General features: G+C 41.6%; 1 protein-coding gene across 1 annotated transcript in view; it reads left to right on the forward strand.

The window, feature by feature from the left end:
• The window catches only part of wdr27 (WD repeat domain 27), a 240,921-nt gene that overhangs the window by 173,055 nt on the left and 50,540 nt on the right, over positions 1–17,326 (forward strand). Inside the window, 1 exon segment of the mRNA XM_048601376.1 lies at positions 12,043–12,145. Within this exon segment, the coding sequence (XP_048457333.1) occupies positions 12,043–12,145 (103 nt within the window).

The raw sequence follows: 17,326 nt of genomic DNA on the forward strand, positions 1-17,326 counted from the left end.
TGTGTTCATCCAGCTCTACACCTTGTTGTCTCAGATAGTTAATAGTTAGCTGATTAGACTTAAAAAGGAGATACCTAAATAATGATATTTTTTCTAATGTTCTTCTCTGCTTCTTTCTTGAAGTCATTGAATTCTGCTGCTTTTCAGTCTTACAGATAGCAGCCCACTTTCTTAAATGCCCATTATGCATTTGTTGCCCTAGACATTGAGTGATAGTGCAGATTTGATGTTCTCATTTTCATGAAGACATAAAAACCAATCTTGATCCTTCCCTCATCTGATTCCCACACATGCACTTTGTAGATGACGTTGCTAGCTGATTGTCTTATTCTAACCAGTGGTACTGAGCCGGTGGTAGTGCCATTGTCGCCCAGCTAATTTAGAGCAGACCAGAAATTGAATGCAAGGTTGTTCAGTGAAAACAAAATAACACTGATGTTGTTGGTTTGAAATATTAATTGATTGATTGATTGATTGATCATCATGTGTACCAACGTACAGTGAAAAGCTTTGTTTACGAGCAGTGCAGGCAGATCATAGTAAATAAGGACATACAGATCATGGGGTGAGAAATAATCTAGGCAGAGGCATACAAGTTACATCGCAGAGGGCATGTGCTAAGCAAGGTCAACATTAGCAAGATCAGCATTGTTTGAAGTTGGGAGTCCATTCATCAGTCGAATAACAACAGCTGGGAAGAAGCTGTTCCTGAACCTGCTGGGGCATGTCTTCAAGCTTCTGTATCTTCTGCCTGACAGAAGAAGTTGTAGGAGAGCATTGCCAAGGAGCGATGGGTCTCTGATGATGTTGGCAGACTTTCCATGGCAATGGGCCTGTAAATGGAGTCCATGGATGGAAGGTTGGCTTCTGTGATGGTCTGGGCTGTGCACGCCACCTTCTGTAGTTTTTTATGGTCCTGGGCAGAGCAGTTGCCATATCAGGCCCTTATGCACCCGGAGAGTATGCTTTCAATGGTGCATCTGTAAAAGTTGGTGAGGGACCTTGTGGACATGCCAGATTTCCTGAGCCACCTCAGGGGGAAGAGGCGTTGTTGTGCCTTCTTGACCATTGCATCTATGTGGGAAGACTAGTATAGGTTGTTGGTTATCGTCACTCCCAGGAACTTGACGCTCTCCGCCCTGTCAACCTCAGCTCCGTTAATGTAGATGGGGGCATGTTCTCCCCACTTCTTTCTGAAATCAATGATCAGTTCTTTAGTTTTACTGACATTGAGAGAGAGGTTGTTGTCATTGCATGACATCACCAAGCCCTCCATCTCTTTTCTGTATTCCGACTCATCGTTGTTTGATGTCCATCCTACCACAGCGGTGTTGTCAGCAAACTTGTAGATAGTGTTCATGTGGAATTTGGCAACACAGTCATGGGTGTACAAGGAGCACAGTAGGGGACTAAGAATGCATCTTTGGGGGGCTCCAGCATTGAGTGTTATCGTGGAGGAGGTGCAGTTGTCTACCATCGCTGATTGCGATCTATGAGTCATAAAGCTGAGGATCCAGTTGCTGATTGTGAGCCAAGACCTAGGTGTCAGAGTTTTGAGATCAGTCTGGGGAGGGATAATTGTGTTGAGGGCAGAGCTGTAGTCAACAAGCAGAAGTCTGAAGTAGGTGTTCTTGTTGTCCAGGTGTTCCACGGATGAATGCAGGGCTAGGGAAATGGCATCCTCTATGGACCTGTTACGTCGGTAGGCAAATCGTAGAGGATCAAGGCAGGTGGGGAGACTAGATTTGATGTGGGCCATGACTAGCCTCTTGAAGCACTTCATGATTATGGAGGTCAGAACCACTGGGCAGTAGTCCTTAAGGCACGTTACATGTGCTTTCTTAGGTACTGGGATGATGGTGGTCTTTCTGAAGCACGTGGGGACTTTGGCATGTGGGAGGGAAAGGTTGAAGGTGTCAGTTAATGCCTCCACCAGTTTGGTCTGCACAGAGTCTAAGTACTTAGCTGGAGACTCCTTTCGGGCCCATCACTTTCCTTGGGTTGACTCCCAGGAAGACTGGTCTGACGTCGGCAGCAGTGACAGTGGGCACAGGTGCGTTTGGGGCTTTCAGGGCAGGTGACACCGTACCACTGGCGTTCTGCTCGAACTGAGCATAGAAAGCATTGAGTGCATCAGGGAGGAATAAAAAATAAAAACAGAAAGTGCTGGAAATGCTCAGCATGCCTGGCGGCATCTCTGGAGAGAGAAAGAGAATTAACATTTCGAGTCTGATATGACTTCTTTGGAACAATGGACTATCTAAGATTGTTCAGACTTTGTAACTCACCTGTGTGCAGACTGAACCATTGCAGAAGCATTACTTAAATCTTTTCAAAGATCAATCTAGAATTTTATCACAAAGGGATCAAAGCATAACTGAAATTGTGATTCTTTCTTCTTGGATAATGGATATTTGATTCAGTCTACACGGTTTGACTGTCACATTGTTGAATAAACAATTTATTCTTATGGTGACCTTACCATCAGTTCTGTTAATGTTGTTCTAAATTATACACTCCTTGACAGATCAAAGCTGAATGTTGTACTAAGTAATATATGCAATATATAAAATACTTCTTTATCCTGTTTAAAACAGATCAGGTTTCTGTGAAAGATCATTGCATGGAATATGCATATAGGTCCATAGGTAGATATGACGTGTCTCCAGAACTAAAGCTAACCGCTACAGCCGATTTATGGGCCTTCTCTTGAGTGCTACAGTGCGTTGTATTTGACTTGCGGCCACAACAGACTTTATTGATTTTACATAAATTTATGTTTCCAGTGAGCTTTTTGTAGTTTATCTTTTTTTTTAAGTTAACAAAGAGTTTGGAGGATATCAATGATCCAAGTATGCTGTGTGACAACAGTGGGAACATGAATTTCATTTTCACTGGGACTTTTCCACCCACACCATTGCATAAGTTCTCATGCATTTCTCAGGCACAGCAAACCTATTGATCATTCAAACTGCTATATTGTTAGCCTGGAATTCTTATCATGACAAAGACTATCAAGTTATAATTTTGCAAAATGTATAGTTTAGGAAATGGCAAACAAAAATGGTTTTTTTATTATTCATTCATGGGATGAGGGCGTCGCTGGTTAAAGCAGCATTTATTGCCCATCCCTAATTGTCCAGAGGGAAGTTAAGAGTCAACCAGATTGCTGTGGGTCTGGAGTCACATGTAGGTCAGACCAGGTAAGGATGGCAGTTTCCTTCCTGAAAGGACATTAGTGAACCAGAGGGGTTCTTCCCCACCAATCAACAACGGATTCATGGTCATCATTAGATCCTTAATTCCACATATTTATTAAATTCAAATTCTGCCATGTGCCATGGCAGAATTCGGACCCAGGTCCCCAGAACATTATCTGCAACAATAATGCCACTAAGTCATCGTCATTTTGGTTTGAATATATTTTGTGACTGGTTTAGATAACTTGAAGATCTAGAGAAGCTTGGAAAGGAAACTGTGAACTAAACTGTGCTTTTAGGACACGCCTAATCATGAAAAACACTATATAAATATAAGTCATTTATTTACATTTTTAGCACTTGATCACTCAACATTTTGTGATTGCGTGGAAACCTGTTGTTTTATTTACAGAGTCTAAGAATAAAGGGTAAGTCATTCGGGACTGAGGTGAGAAAGAATTTTTTACTCAGAGAGTTGTGAACCTGTGGAATTCTCTCCCACAGGAAGCTGTTAGGGCCAGTTCATTATTATTCAAGAGAGAACTGATGTGGCCCTTGCGGCTAAAGGGATCAAGGGGTATGGAGAGAAAACAAGATGAGATTGCATGATCAGCCATGATCATATTGAATGGTGGTGCAGATTTGAAGGGCCGAATGGCCTACTCATTCACCTATTTTCTATGTTTCTATGTTCATAATTCTGTGAAGATTGTGAGCAATGTAGTTTCTTAACCAATGAAACCTTTCACATGATAGTATTGTACAGTATAACTTAAAGACACATAGGATTTATGTACGTGCTTTTTTTATTTTCAAAAATATACTTTATTCATAAAAATCTTTATGTGCATACATAGCCACTAAAGCTGTTCAGTTCTGTATTGTTAGCATACTGAGAACAAACAACCATTGAACTCTGATTCTCCTGATAGTTCCAAGAAGCCCAAATGATTTATTAATGTGTTTGTTGCTATTATTGACAATCATAAACAGCTACATTCAAAATTCTTTGTCATCAGTCTTACAACTTGGTACACTTTTGCATCCAGATAGGTTTGTTTGCATAATTCAGAACAATATTAACAGAGCAATTTTCAATCTTCTTAGAAAAAGTCCAGAATTCTCAACCTTTTTTGTTTCTAAATATTATTCTAATCCCTTCAGCGTTCTTCATTTATCATCCTAAAAGAGTTACTCATATCACCAAAATGAACCTTTTAGCTGAGTGCAGAGCTGTTTGAGTTATGTGCTCTATATCAGAGCAGTCATCAGGCCTAAATTTATAAATGTTCTCGTTAGGCACAACTGTCATCTGATTTTCCTTCCTGTTGGACTGGATTTCTTTGTGGATTTCTATGTTTTCTGTAAGATGATGTTTTTTGTCCCTTGACTGCTGATTAACTGATTAGATAACACTATTGCCCTGAATGCATTTCCTAACAACAAAACAACAATTTATATTGTGCCTTTAAAGAAGTAAAACCTCTGAAGAAAATATTATCAAAGTTTTATGTAGAGCATCATAAGGTTATATTAGGGTGGATCGTAAAAGTTCATTTAATTTTGGACTTCATATTTGATGTCTCTTTCAGAAAATGGCCCTAAATGAATTTCCGTCCTTAATGTGGTTAAGAAGAGGTCTTGTGGGGGGCATGGTAGCAGGTCAGGGTCAAGTCTAACTCTGGCATTTAATGGCTAAAGAAAGTGCTTTCTGAATGTAGTCAAATAGGCTGAGTATCAACTTGTAAATCCTTACAAATGTGCTGTTGGCGGGTGGTAAAAGCAGAACAGATTCCTGATTGGCTACGTGATGAAAAGAAACCGGAGCCTCTACTGTCACTGCCCATAGTTCCAAACTATAGCATACTCATAAAAATATAATATTGGCACACCAACTTGGAGTCCTTGGAGGGGCTGGTTGGTTCTCTTAGTTAAATGGCTGGATTGAATCAGATTGGTGCCAACAGCATGGGCTTTGATTCCTGATCTGGCTGGGGTTGATTTGACAATTGACTCCATGCTCCATAGTGGAGATCAGAGCTGCCTTTGGGCAAAAAAACTATAGAGGAAGGAAATGGATAAGAGGAACATTAACCAGTTGGCCCAAGGTAATAGTTAGTGTTAGCAAGGAATGGCTAAAGCCCCTGTTGCAGTTCTTTGCCAAGACTGATGCTAAAATCAGCGATTAAAATTTTTAATTTTCCCCCAGTAATTTTTAGCCATTTTAAGACCTGAACTGAGAGCTATCATGACGGGAAGAGGAAAGTAGAATGTCAAACTCAGCATGACATCCAGACAGCATGAGAAAAGCTAAGAAGCATCTTATTTTTAGTCCCCTGAATTTTCCTACATAACAACCACAGCTTAAACTAGTCAATTATATGTAAAGTAACTTGAATCGTTTCTGAGAGACATTACATAGACATAAATATTTTTAACTGAAAGTGAACAAATCCATGCCTGGACTCTTGCCTTACTGATATCAGTACCGCAAAATTTAATCTTGGTGAGTTCATCAAGCTGAAGACCTCTTCAGCCACAAGCTTCAGATTGTGGCAAGATTGAGACTGCTATCTTACACAGTGCAAGGCAAGTCACCACTGGCAACAATAGGATCCAATTTATGTTGTCCTGCCAGTTTATTTCAGCAGATTTCCTGCACATGGAAAATGTCATTAAATGAGCAGGTCTGCCAGCTGCTTGGCTATGAGTCACCAAACTTTTGAAGAACCGATGCTCACCCTCAAAGAGGAAGTTGCCCCTTTCTGCCCTCAGTGAAAGGGAGCATGAAGGGGCATGTGGTTTGGAAGTATGACATGCATAAAAGATTTCTAGCTTCAAATGCCTTGGAATGTTTTTGCATGAGCAGAGCAAAGGAATGTGGTCTAGACAATGACAAAGTCATAATGTCACTGGTCTAGTAATCCAGAGGAAAAGGTTAAATCTCTACGGTCAGGATTAAAAATCTTGCCATGGCATCAGGTATAATTTAAAATCAATTAATTAATAAAACCAGATTGAAAGCTAATCTCAGTCGTGGTGACCATGAAACTATTATCAATTGTTGTAAAAACATACCCAGCAAGGAAATTTGATGTCCTTTCTTGGTTCTGCCTATGTGTCAATCCAAACCAAAAAAATGCACATAATTTTTCAAATGAGTCGCTCTCTTCCATTGCACAATCTCAGGCAAATTCCCATTTAAGGGTTAATATTATTCCTTTAGGAGCTGGTGACATGTCTAACTTTGTGACTTGCACTTAACACATTCCATGTAAATTTATTTTAAAAAAGTGTTGTTGAGAAGACACCTGAATGTAGGTTACTGAATGAGTGAATGCAGTGTTCTGAGAAACAAAAAAGCTCAGTGAAGACACAAGAGTTGCCAATTAAACTGTATGTGCCTTTGTATGCATCACATACTTAGTAGCTGACATGGAAGTACGTCCTGACTTAGGAAACTATGAAACATAAGCACAAGTAAAATTGTATTACCTTAGATATGAAGGCTTAAATACTAGAGTGCAGGTTGTAAGTTAAATAGCGTGTACTATTGGACATACTCAATGATTCAATGATGGATGCACAATTGCCAGTTAATGGCTATGAAAATAATACAGAAATAAAAAGAAATCTATTTGGGTAACATAGGTACCACAGGTCACAAAGGCTACTACCAAAATTGTAACTTTCTGAAATATATTTACTTTACTGTGGAGCCTGGAGGAGTGTATTTCAGTAACCATTTTCCACTTAGCTCCCTAATGGTTACTTCTGCTCCCCGACTGACTCCTGCACACTTCCCTTCTGACCTCCTTCCATCACCAATTCATCCCAATTGGGACCCTCCCTCCCTTTCAGTCCCACCTCACACATTATTCATTACTCACTTTCACAATGGCCCTGGCACTGCCAGTTGACCCATGCATTCCAAATGCTCCCCACCATCCCTTTTGGCTCCCCAGCCTTTCCATATACTGAAGGCAGCTGGAAGGTGGCTAACCCACCTCATGGCTCTTCCTAGAGACAGTGAGTTGCTGTTGATGTCCAGAGTGCTACTGAAGACCAAAGAACAGTGTCAGCGGGGCCTCAGGCCCTCAACGTAATGGTGCACAAATCTAACACATCCCCCAAACCAGCTATATAAGAGGCTGAATCAAATTTCCAGCCCAGGGATTACCCAAAATTTTCATGATGTGTTAACAAATTTAACCTTCACTCCTTCCTTAAACATAAATATTAATTGACTACTCAATACCAAGGCTTAATTTAATACACAAATTCCAAGGATGATTGAAAAGCTGTAGTTAGAGTCTGCATTATCTCTATTTTGCTTTTTTTCAGTGTGTCTGGTGCATGCTGTCAGCCCCTGATATTTATCTATTTTGAATTCTGTTCATTTTTACAGAAACAATTCCTTTCCATATCAATCTTATCAATTCCTTCACAACTCCATAGTGCGCCTTCTTTCTGATGTTCACTAGAAACTGCTATTAATTATTTATTCAGTAGTTGTTTCAGACTCCACAACTAGGTTTTTCCCTTCACCTTTAACACTTGTTTTTTAAGCTTATTAAAAGCTCTTACTTTCTTTATATATTCTATAATAGCCTCCTGAAATGAAATGCTTTTTGTGACTATATGCAAAGTGTAGGTCAAAACTGACTTGGAGATTGAAAAGATTTGTTTCAATGCTTCCAGTAAGACTCAAAAAATGCCAAAATAATCTCCCGAGCCATATGAGTAAACAATGTCATGTTGTTCCTTAATAGATGAGCTTGGCTGCCTCCATGACTATTTTCTTTGTAAGAGATGCAATAGATGTACAAATTCGTTTTGCTTACATTATTCTCAATCCTGAGTATTTAAGTATGTAGCTTCTAGCACACGCAAATGCATCAAACTGTGATCCTGACTCATAATCTTAAATTGGTTTCTGGTAAAACTCTTAGCACAGTCCAGATTATTTGATAAATGATTTACAATCGCAGAATCACACATAATAGAGGATATACTTTTCTGAGGCTTGCAGGTGTGAGCTGGTTGAACATGAGCAGCATGATCCGCCAGTCATTGGGCTGTACATACTGGCACACTGGCACTGAAACTCACATATCACATTACTCATTTATGTGGTAGGCAAATGCCTTTTTGGCTTGACGGCAACATCCTGTTAGTGGAGAAAACCACTTGTGGATTTACCGCATAGAAGCAGCATGAAACAGTTCTCCAGCTGTTGTTCAAATTGTTGAAACCCCTTCCACTTCCAGAGTAATCTGAGGTGACTGTCCACTACTCAGGGCCAAAAGTGGTGAACATACACCTTTCATGACTATACATGATCTACAATAAGTGATGAGTGAATTAAGTGTATCCATCATCACAAAGGATAGTTTGCTATGCCCTATCTCAGCATCAAGCTTATACAGTGAGTAGGAGATAGTAGGAACTGCAGATGCTGGAGAATCCGAGACAACAAGGTGCAGGGCTGGATGAACACAGCAGGCCAAGCAGCATCATAGGAGCAGAGAGGCTGATGTTTCGGGCCTAGACCCTTCATCAGAAAAGGGGGAGGGGAAGGGGGTTTTGAAATAAATAGGGAGAGAGTGGGAGGCGGATAGAAGAGGGATAGAGGAGAGGATAGGTGGAGAGGAAACAAACAGGTTCGAAGAGGCGGCGATGGAGCCAGTAAAGGTGAGTGTAGGTAGGGAGTTAGGAAGGGGATAGGTCAGTCCAGGGAGGACGGACAGGTCAAGGGGGCGGGATGAGATTGGTCGGTAGGAGATGGAGGTGCGGCTTGAGGTGGGAGGAGGGGATAGGTGGGAGGAAGAACAGGCCTGCACATCTGCCAATGTGGTATACAGCATCCGCTGTACCCGGTGTGGCTGCCTCTACATTGGGGAAACCAAGCGGAGACTCGGGGACCGCTTTGCAGAACACCTACGCTCGGTTCGCAATAAACAACTTCACCTCCCAGTCGCGAACCATTTCAACTCCCCCTCCCATTCCTCAGACGACATGTCCATCCTGGGCCTCCTGCAGTGCCATAACGATGCCACCCGAAGGTTGCAGGAACAGCAACTCATATTCCGCTTGGGAACCCTGCAGCCCAATGGTATCAATGTGGATTTCACAAGTTTCAAAATCTCCCCTCCCCCTACCGCATCCCAAAACCAGTCCAGCTCGTCCCTGCCTCCCTAACCTGTTCTTCCTCCCACCTATCCCCTCCTCCCACCTCAAGCCGCACCTCCATCTCCTACCGACCAACCTCATCCCGCCCCCTTGACCTGTCCGTCCTCCCTGGACTGACCTATCCCCTTCCTAACTCCCTACCTACACTCACCTTTACTGGCTCCATCCCCGCCTCTTCGACCTGTTTGTTTCCTCTCCACCTATCCTCTCCTCTATCCCTCTTCAACCGCCTCCCACTCTCTCCCTATTTATTTCAAAACCCCCTTCCCCTCCCCCTTTTCTGATGAAGGGTCTAGGCCCGAAACGTCAGCCTCTCTGCTCCTATGATGCTGCTTGGCCTGCTGTGTTCATCCAGCCCTGCACCTTGTTATACAGTGAGTAGATGGCTAGGGCCCTATTCATCAATAAGAGGTTGCCAATAAGATTGATCTTGTAGAAATCCCAAGGTGTATCTAGGCCAGTGAATATAGGCATTCAGTAGGTCGTAGTTAATAACCCATTTTCCAACTACTCTCTTCCACCCTCTTCAGTCAGGCAGAAAATATAAAAGTTTGAATAAATCTACGAACAGATTCAAGAACAGCTTGTTCCCCTCTGTTATCAGACTTTTGAATGGACCTCTCAAATGTTAATATTGATGTCTTTCTGTCTGCACCTTCTCTGCGGCTGTAACACTGTATCCAGCACCCTGTTCTGCTACCCTGCTGCACTTTGTATGGTACGATCTGCCTGTATAGCATGCAAAACAACACTGTTCACTGTGTCTGTTCTTGTAACAATAAATCAAACTCAAATTCAAAATTCTCAACTAATACATTGAGGAAGAGGATCTCATTTGATTGCTGAATTTCAATGGTAAATTTGAATGCAGAATGGAGTTTATTAATAACATATATATGCATACTTTCAATATGTAAATGACATGTTTGTGATATTTCAATCTGCAGCTGCATCAAAGCATTTCTTTACATAGGTTCATAAATTCCACAAACACAGAAAATACTGGAGAACCTCAGCAGGTTCTGGCAGCATCTGTGGAAATTAAAAAAGAGTGAATGTTTTGAGCCCGATATAACTTCTGAAGAAGTCATAACAAATTCCATCTTGACCAGGAGTGGTAAGCTCTGTTGACGCAGGCAGGAAAGCAAGAGGATAGCTCCACATTAAGACACCCACTGGGTTGGCTGTATTGAAGTCTTAAAATAAACAGCTGAGGGCCTTTTGGGTGTAGGGGAAACGTAGCTGCACAATAGCGATGGACATGGTTATGGTTCATCATCCTTGTGGCTCTGATATTGCTGTATGGATTTTCTGGATCTGATGGTTGACATCCTGACTGTTGACAGGGGTCCTGAATTATCTTGTGGCCTCCACACTAAGTTGGGGGATGATGGAGGTGACAGTGGTGGTTCTTCAACTGTGCAAATTGACCTTTAATTGGAGAATAATTGCCCTAATTTTTAAGGGTGGCTCAGTGGTTAGCACAGAAGCCTCACAGCACCAGGGACCCAGGTTCGATTCCACTCTCGGTCGACTATCTGTGTGGAGTTTGCGCATTCTCCCTGTGTCTGCATGGGTTCGCTCCGGTTTCCTCCCACAATCCAAAGATGTGCAGGCTAGGTGGATTGGTCATGCTAAATTGCCCATAATGTTCAGGGATGTGCAGATTAGGTGGGTTATAGGGGGATGGGTTTGGGTGGGATGCTCCAAGGGTCAGTGTGGACTAGTTGGGCTGAAGGGCCTGTTTCCACATTGTAGGGATTCTATGATAATTGGCTAACCACCCTGGTTGTGGCCCTTAACTGCAATAGCCTCCCAAGAATATGATGTAATTCCCCTCTCTTTCCCCAGTCCCAACCTTTACTCTAATCCAATCTCTGTAGTGCTGGGAAAATGCAGCCTCCTACATTTCAGCTTTTGTGAGTATTTTGGAAAATGAAGAGAAGCATTTAAAAAAATAAGAATTTACATTTAGGCTGTGAAGTTATTGATGTAGAAGAAGGTGAGATGGTGCCACTTCCTAGTCAAAGAAGTTGCCAAGTATCTATAGGAGAAACAAAAGCCTGCTGAGCTGTAGAATTTTCTGATGAAGGGTCTAGGCCCGAACCGTCAGCCTTTCTCCTCCTATGATGCTGCTTGGCCTGCTGTGTTCATCCAGCTCTGCACCTTGTTGTCTTGGATTCTCCAGCATCTGCAGTTCCTACTATCTCTGAGCTGTAGAACCCACTTTACAAAAAAAATTTGCCTATTTTTCTAATCAGCCTGTTCAGAGACATTATTCTGCACCTCTGACACGGGGGGGACTTGAACCACAAGAGGGCCCTAGATGTTAAGTGGGACTTGAACCTACAACTTTCCAGTTCAGAGGCCAAAGTGCTATCAGTTGAGGCATGGGACCTTCTTAAAACCTATTGCACTTAGTATTCCCAGGCAGTCTCCCATCCAGGTTTGAGGCTGCTTAGCTTCCAAGAGCAGGCAGGATCAGGTGTTTCTGACTCGCAAGACCTAGGTGAAAATCCACTTTACAACTTTTCTAATAATTGCTTTGCATGCAGAGCTCAATGTCCTAATTAAGAAAGCAAATGTAATCTGGAATTAAATATTTGTCAAAACTAGAGAACTCTATTGACAGTGAGTGATGTTCTTTCAGATCTGTGCGTCGATACGAAGGACATTACAATCGCTGTCATCCATGCAAGATTGCCCTGAGTCCCTGTGGGAGATTCTTGGTCACAGGATCTGAGGACAAGTGTGTAAGTAGCATCAATCTTAAGCACTTGAGCAACATTGCATTGTTTTTACAGATTGCTTATTGCAATTATGTTCATCCTTCAACAAGAGAATTATATTTACGCATGAAGCAAAACTTGACATTTTATATTGCCCCTTTCACATAGCATAACACGTCAAGGTCAATTTTGATATCATGTAATTTTACTGGCAACAATTTTTAAAAACTACAAAATCACTTTGCCCATTGTATCTGAAAACACAGTTGTATGGAGAAGTGATCAGTAAGCTTTGCATGGTCAGTAAGGAGAGATCTCATCCAGAATCTCATTCCACTCAACCTGAGTGAGTATATAGTTTGAGAACTTTGGAGGCAACATGGGAATTCAGTGCAGAGGGGAAGAGTTGCTTTTTGCTTGCTTTCTGTTGGCTCATAGTGGTAAGTTTTTTTTAGAAAGCAGGTTAAATTGAAGCCCAGGATTGGGGGCCCTGCACAAAAAAAAAGTGACATTACGGGAAAACTGTAGGTTCATTGGTTAGTAATAATTGCTAATTTGACTATCCATTATAGATTACTTTCAGATTGAAGGTAAATAGGAGAAATATTTATAGATTACAAACTAAAAAAAAAGTAGGAAATTTTTAAAAACAAATTAAGAACAAGTAAATAAAATAGAGATGTAGGGCCAGGCAATGCGTTGTACCTGCATGATGTGGGAGTGGTGGAGCCCACTGTGGTTCATAGTGACCACATCTATATCAAGTGTTGGTTGCTTGAGGAAGATTGGCTCAGAATTGATGAGCTAGAGGCTGAACTTCAAACACTGTGACACATTAGTGAGGGGGAGACTTACCTGCACATTGATTTCGAGACGCAGTCGCACCCCTTGAAGGATGAGAAGACTGACTATAGCATCATGGTACAGGGAACTATTCAAGACGGGGGAGTAAAGAGAAATGTAGTTGTAATTGGTGATAGTATAGTCAGGGAAATAGACACTATTCTCTCTGGCACAATTGAGAACCCCAAAGTCTGTTTTGCCTGGTTGCTGGGTTCAGGATATCTCATCTGGGCTGAAGAGGAACTTGAAATGGAAGGGGGAAGATCCAGTTGTCGTGATCAATGTAGGTACCAACAATGTAGCTAGAAAGAGAAAAGAGATTCTGCTGTGGGATTATGAGCAGCTAGGGGCTAAGTTAAACAGCAAAACCAGAAAGATAATAATCTCCTGATTACAACCTGATCCAGGAACTAATTGGCACAAGTTAAGCAAGATTAAAAAGGCAAAGGCATAGCTGAAAGAATAATGTGGAAGAAATGGGTTTCAATTCATGGGACATTGGCACCAGTACTGGGAAAGGAGGAAGCTGTTCCAATGGATGGGCTCCACTTGAATCATGCTGACCAGAATCCTGGCATTGCTTAGGGCTATACAAGGGCTTTAAAATACATAGTGGGAGGGCGGAAAATAAAAACAGAAATTTCTGGTAAAATTCAGTAGGTTTGGCAGCATCTGTGGCAAGAAGACCATTTAGCGTTTCAAGTCTGGAGACTCTTCATCAGAACTGTTAGCAACTAGCATAAAGCTCACCTTTCCACTTACCCTACCCACCTCCCCAACTTTGTCTTCAGCATAAATATACTACTTTTTCCTAGCTGCTAACAGTTCTGATGAACAGTCACTAGGCTCAAAATGTTAACTCTGCTTTCTTCCCACAGATGGTGCCAGACCTGCTAATTTCACCAGCATCAACACTTTTTGCTTTATTTTAAGGGGAGTGGGGGTTCAATTGCATGGAAAACTATAATGTCAAAGGTGAAGGAGAAGGTAGGATTGCTGGTTCGTGATGCGGTTGGTTGTTATCAGAAAATAAAGGAACGGGACAGAATGTGGGACAGAATGTATGAATGTCATATTGTGCTAAGGAACCAAAATAATTCTAGGGAAACTCAATAAGAGAGCAAACTTCGAGGCATTTTCCTGCACAAAGTTTTCAGAATAAGGTAGATAAACTGATTGTGCAAATCGAGGTAAATCAAAGTCACAAGGACTTTAAACTAGTTAAAACTGGGGGAGGGCCAAAAATTCCAGAACAAGTAGTAGGACAGAGAGAATGAAAAACATCAGCATCAGAAGTCTAACTTCAGACACAACAGATAAGGCTCAACTACGAGAACGGGGCAGTGAATGAAGGACAGAGGTGTTGTACATAAATGCACGCAAAAAGCGAGTTCAATGAGCTTGTAGTGCAGATTGAAATTGGCAGATACAGTGTTGTGGACATCGCAGAGATGTGGCCGCAAGGGATCAGGCCAGGAAAATTAATATCTAAGGATTCGCGTTTTAGGTAGGACAGACAGATAGACAAAGGAGGCGGCATTGCCTTGTTAGTAAGAAATGAAATTAAATCGACAGCAATAAGCGATTTAGGGTCAGAAAGCGTAGAATCCGTGTGAGTAGAGTTGAGGAACAGAGAAGGAAAAAAGTTCCTGATGGGAGTTATGTACAGGCCTCCGAGCAGTAGTCAGGATATAGGGAAGAGAATGAAGCAGGAGATAGCAAGTGCATCTAAGAAGGGCACTATAACAGTAATCATGGGTATGTAGAGGGACTGGAAAAATGAGGCTGGTCGCATATCTCAAGAAAAGGAATTTGTGGAATGTCTGCAAGATGGTTTTTTTGGAGCAGCTTATCGTAAAGCTCACTAGGGAACAGGCAATTCTGGATTTGGTGATATGTAACCCGGCAGACTTGATTAGGCAGCATAAGGTGAAGAAACCCCTAGGGACCAGTGACCATAATTTAATAAAATTCACCTGCAGTTTGAGAGAGAGAAACTTGAATCAGATATAACGGTATTACAATTGAATAAAAGTAATTCCAAAGACATGAGGGAGGAGCTGGCCAGAGTTGATTGAAAGGGGAGCCAAGCAGGGAAGACTAGATCATCAATAGCATTTTATTTGGGTAATTTGGGAGGCAGAGCAGAAATTCCTATTCCAAGGAAGATGAAACGTACTAAGGGGAGGATGTGACAACCATGGTTGATAAAAGATGTCAGGGACAACGTAAAAGTAAAAGAAAAAACTTACAATGTGGTGAAGATTAGTGGGAAGCTAGAGGATTGGGAAGCTTTTAAAAACCAGCAGAAGGCAACGAAAAAAGCAATAAGGGGGAAGAAAATGAAATATGATAGTAAGCTAGCTAGTAACGTAAAAGAAGATGCAAGTTTTATTTTAAATATATAAAAGGGAATAGAGAGGCAAGCGTGGACATTGTATTACTGGAAATGAGGCTGGAGAAGTAGTAATGGGGAACAAAGAAATGGTGGAGAAACTAAATAGGGACTTTGCATCAGTTTTCATAGTTCAAGACACTAGCAGCATACCAGAACTTCAAGAGAGTCAAGAGGCAGATGTGAGTGTAGTGGCTATCACTAAAATGAAGGTGCTGGGGAAGCTGAAAGTTCTGAAGGTGGATAAATCACCTAGACCAGATGGACTAAATGGGCAAATGGGTAAATTATTGGAGGTGATTATAAAATATAGGATTTATGGACATATAGAGAAGCAGAAATTGATTAGGGACGGTCAGCATGGTTTTGTGCAAGGAAAATCGTGTCTCACAAACTTGATTGAGTTTTTTTGAGGAAGTTTCCAAAAAGAATGATAATGGCAGAGCAGTAGATGATGTTTATTTGAATTTTAGTAAAGCCTTTGACAAGATTCCGCATGGTAGACTAATTAGTAAAGTTAGGTCACATGGAATTCAGAGCGAGCTCGCCAATTGGATATACAATTGGCTCAACAGCAGGAGACAGAGAGTAATGGTGGAGGGTTGTTTTTTGGACTGGAGGCCTGTGACCAGCAGTGTTCCACAGGGATTGATTCTGGGTCCTCTTTTGTTTGTGATTTATATAAATGACTTGGATGAGAATATAGAAGGCATTAGTAAGTTTGCGGAGTACACCAAAGTTGGTGGCATAATAGACAGTGAAGAAGGTTTTCTGAGACTACAGAGGGATCTTGGTCAAATGGGTCAATGGGCTTAAAAATGGCAGATGGAGTTCAATCTGGATAAATGCGAGGTATTGTATTTTGGTACAACAAGCAACGTTGTACAGGACATTGGTGAGGCTTCTTCTGCAATACTGTCTCCAGTTCTGGTCATCCAGTTATAGGAAGGATATTATCAAGCTAGGGAGTGTTCAGAACAGATTTACCAGGATGTTGCTGGGTATGGAAGGTTTGAGTTGTAAGGAAAGGATGGATAGGCTGAGACTTTTCTCATTGGAGCGTAGGAGGCTGAGAAGCGACCTGATAGAAATTTATAAAATAATAAGAGGAATAGATAGAGTTAATGGTAGTTGTCTTTTCCCTAAGATGGGGTATTTCAAGACTAGGGGCACATTTTTAAGGTGAGAGGAGGAAGATTTAAAAAAGACATGAGGCAATTTTTTTACACAGAAGGTGGTTCATGTGTGTAATGAACGTCCTGAGGAAGTGGTGGATATGGGTACAATTACAACATTTAAAAGACATTTGGGTAAGTGCATGAATAAGAAAGGTTTGGAGGGATATGGGCCAGGAGCAGGCAGGTGAGACTAGTTTAGTTTGGGATTATGTTTGGCATGGACTGGTTGGACTGAAGGATCTGTATCAATGCTGTATAACTCTATGAGTCTATGACTGCACCCCAGAGTTCTGGAGGAGAATGCTGAGGAGATTGTGGAGGAATAGATGGGGATCTTCCAGGAATCACTGGAGTCCCACAGAGAACTGAAAAATGGCCAATGTAACACCCCTTTTTAAGAAGGGAGGAAAACAGAAGACAAGAAATCATAGGCCTGTTAAACTGACCTTGAGTGGTTGGCCGGATTTCAGAGTACATTATTAAGGATGAGATTGTGGAAATGCATGGTAAAATAGCGCTGAGTCAGCATGGCTTCATCAAGGGGAGGTCACACCTGACAAATCTGTTAGAATTGTTTGAAGGGATGACAAACAACTTAGATAAAGGAGAGCTAGTGGACACGATTTATTCGGATTTCCAGAAAGGCTTTGACAAGATACTGCACAGGATGCTGTGAAATATGAGAAGAGCCAATGGTGTTAAGGGCAAGGTACTGACATGGATAGAGGATTGGCTGACTGACTTGCTGGTGTTAGAGAAAGTCCAGAGGAAGTTCACAAGAATGATCCT

This window comes from Rhincodon typus, chromosome 9, assembly GCF_021869965.1.
Source record: "Rhincodon typus isolate 14 chromosome 9, sRhiTyp1.1, whole genome shotgun sequence".
Lineage (NCBI taxonomy): Eukaryota > Metazoa > Chordata > Chondrichthyes > Orectolobiformes > Rhincodontidae > Rhincodon > Rhincodon typus.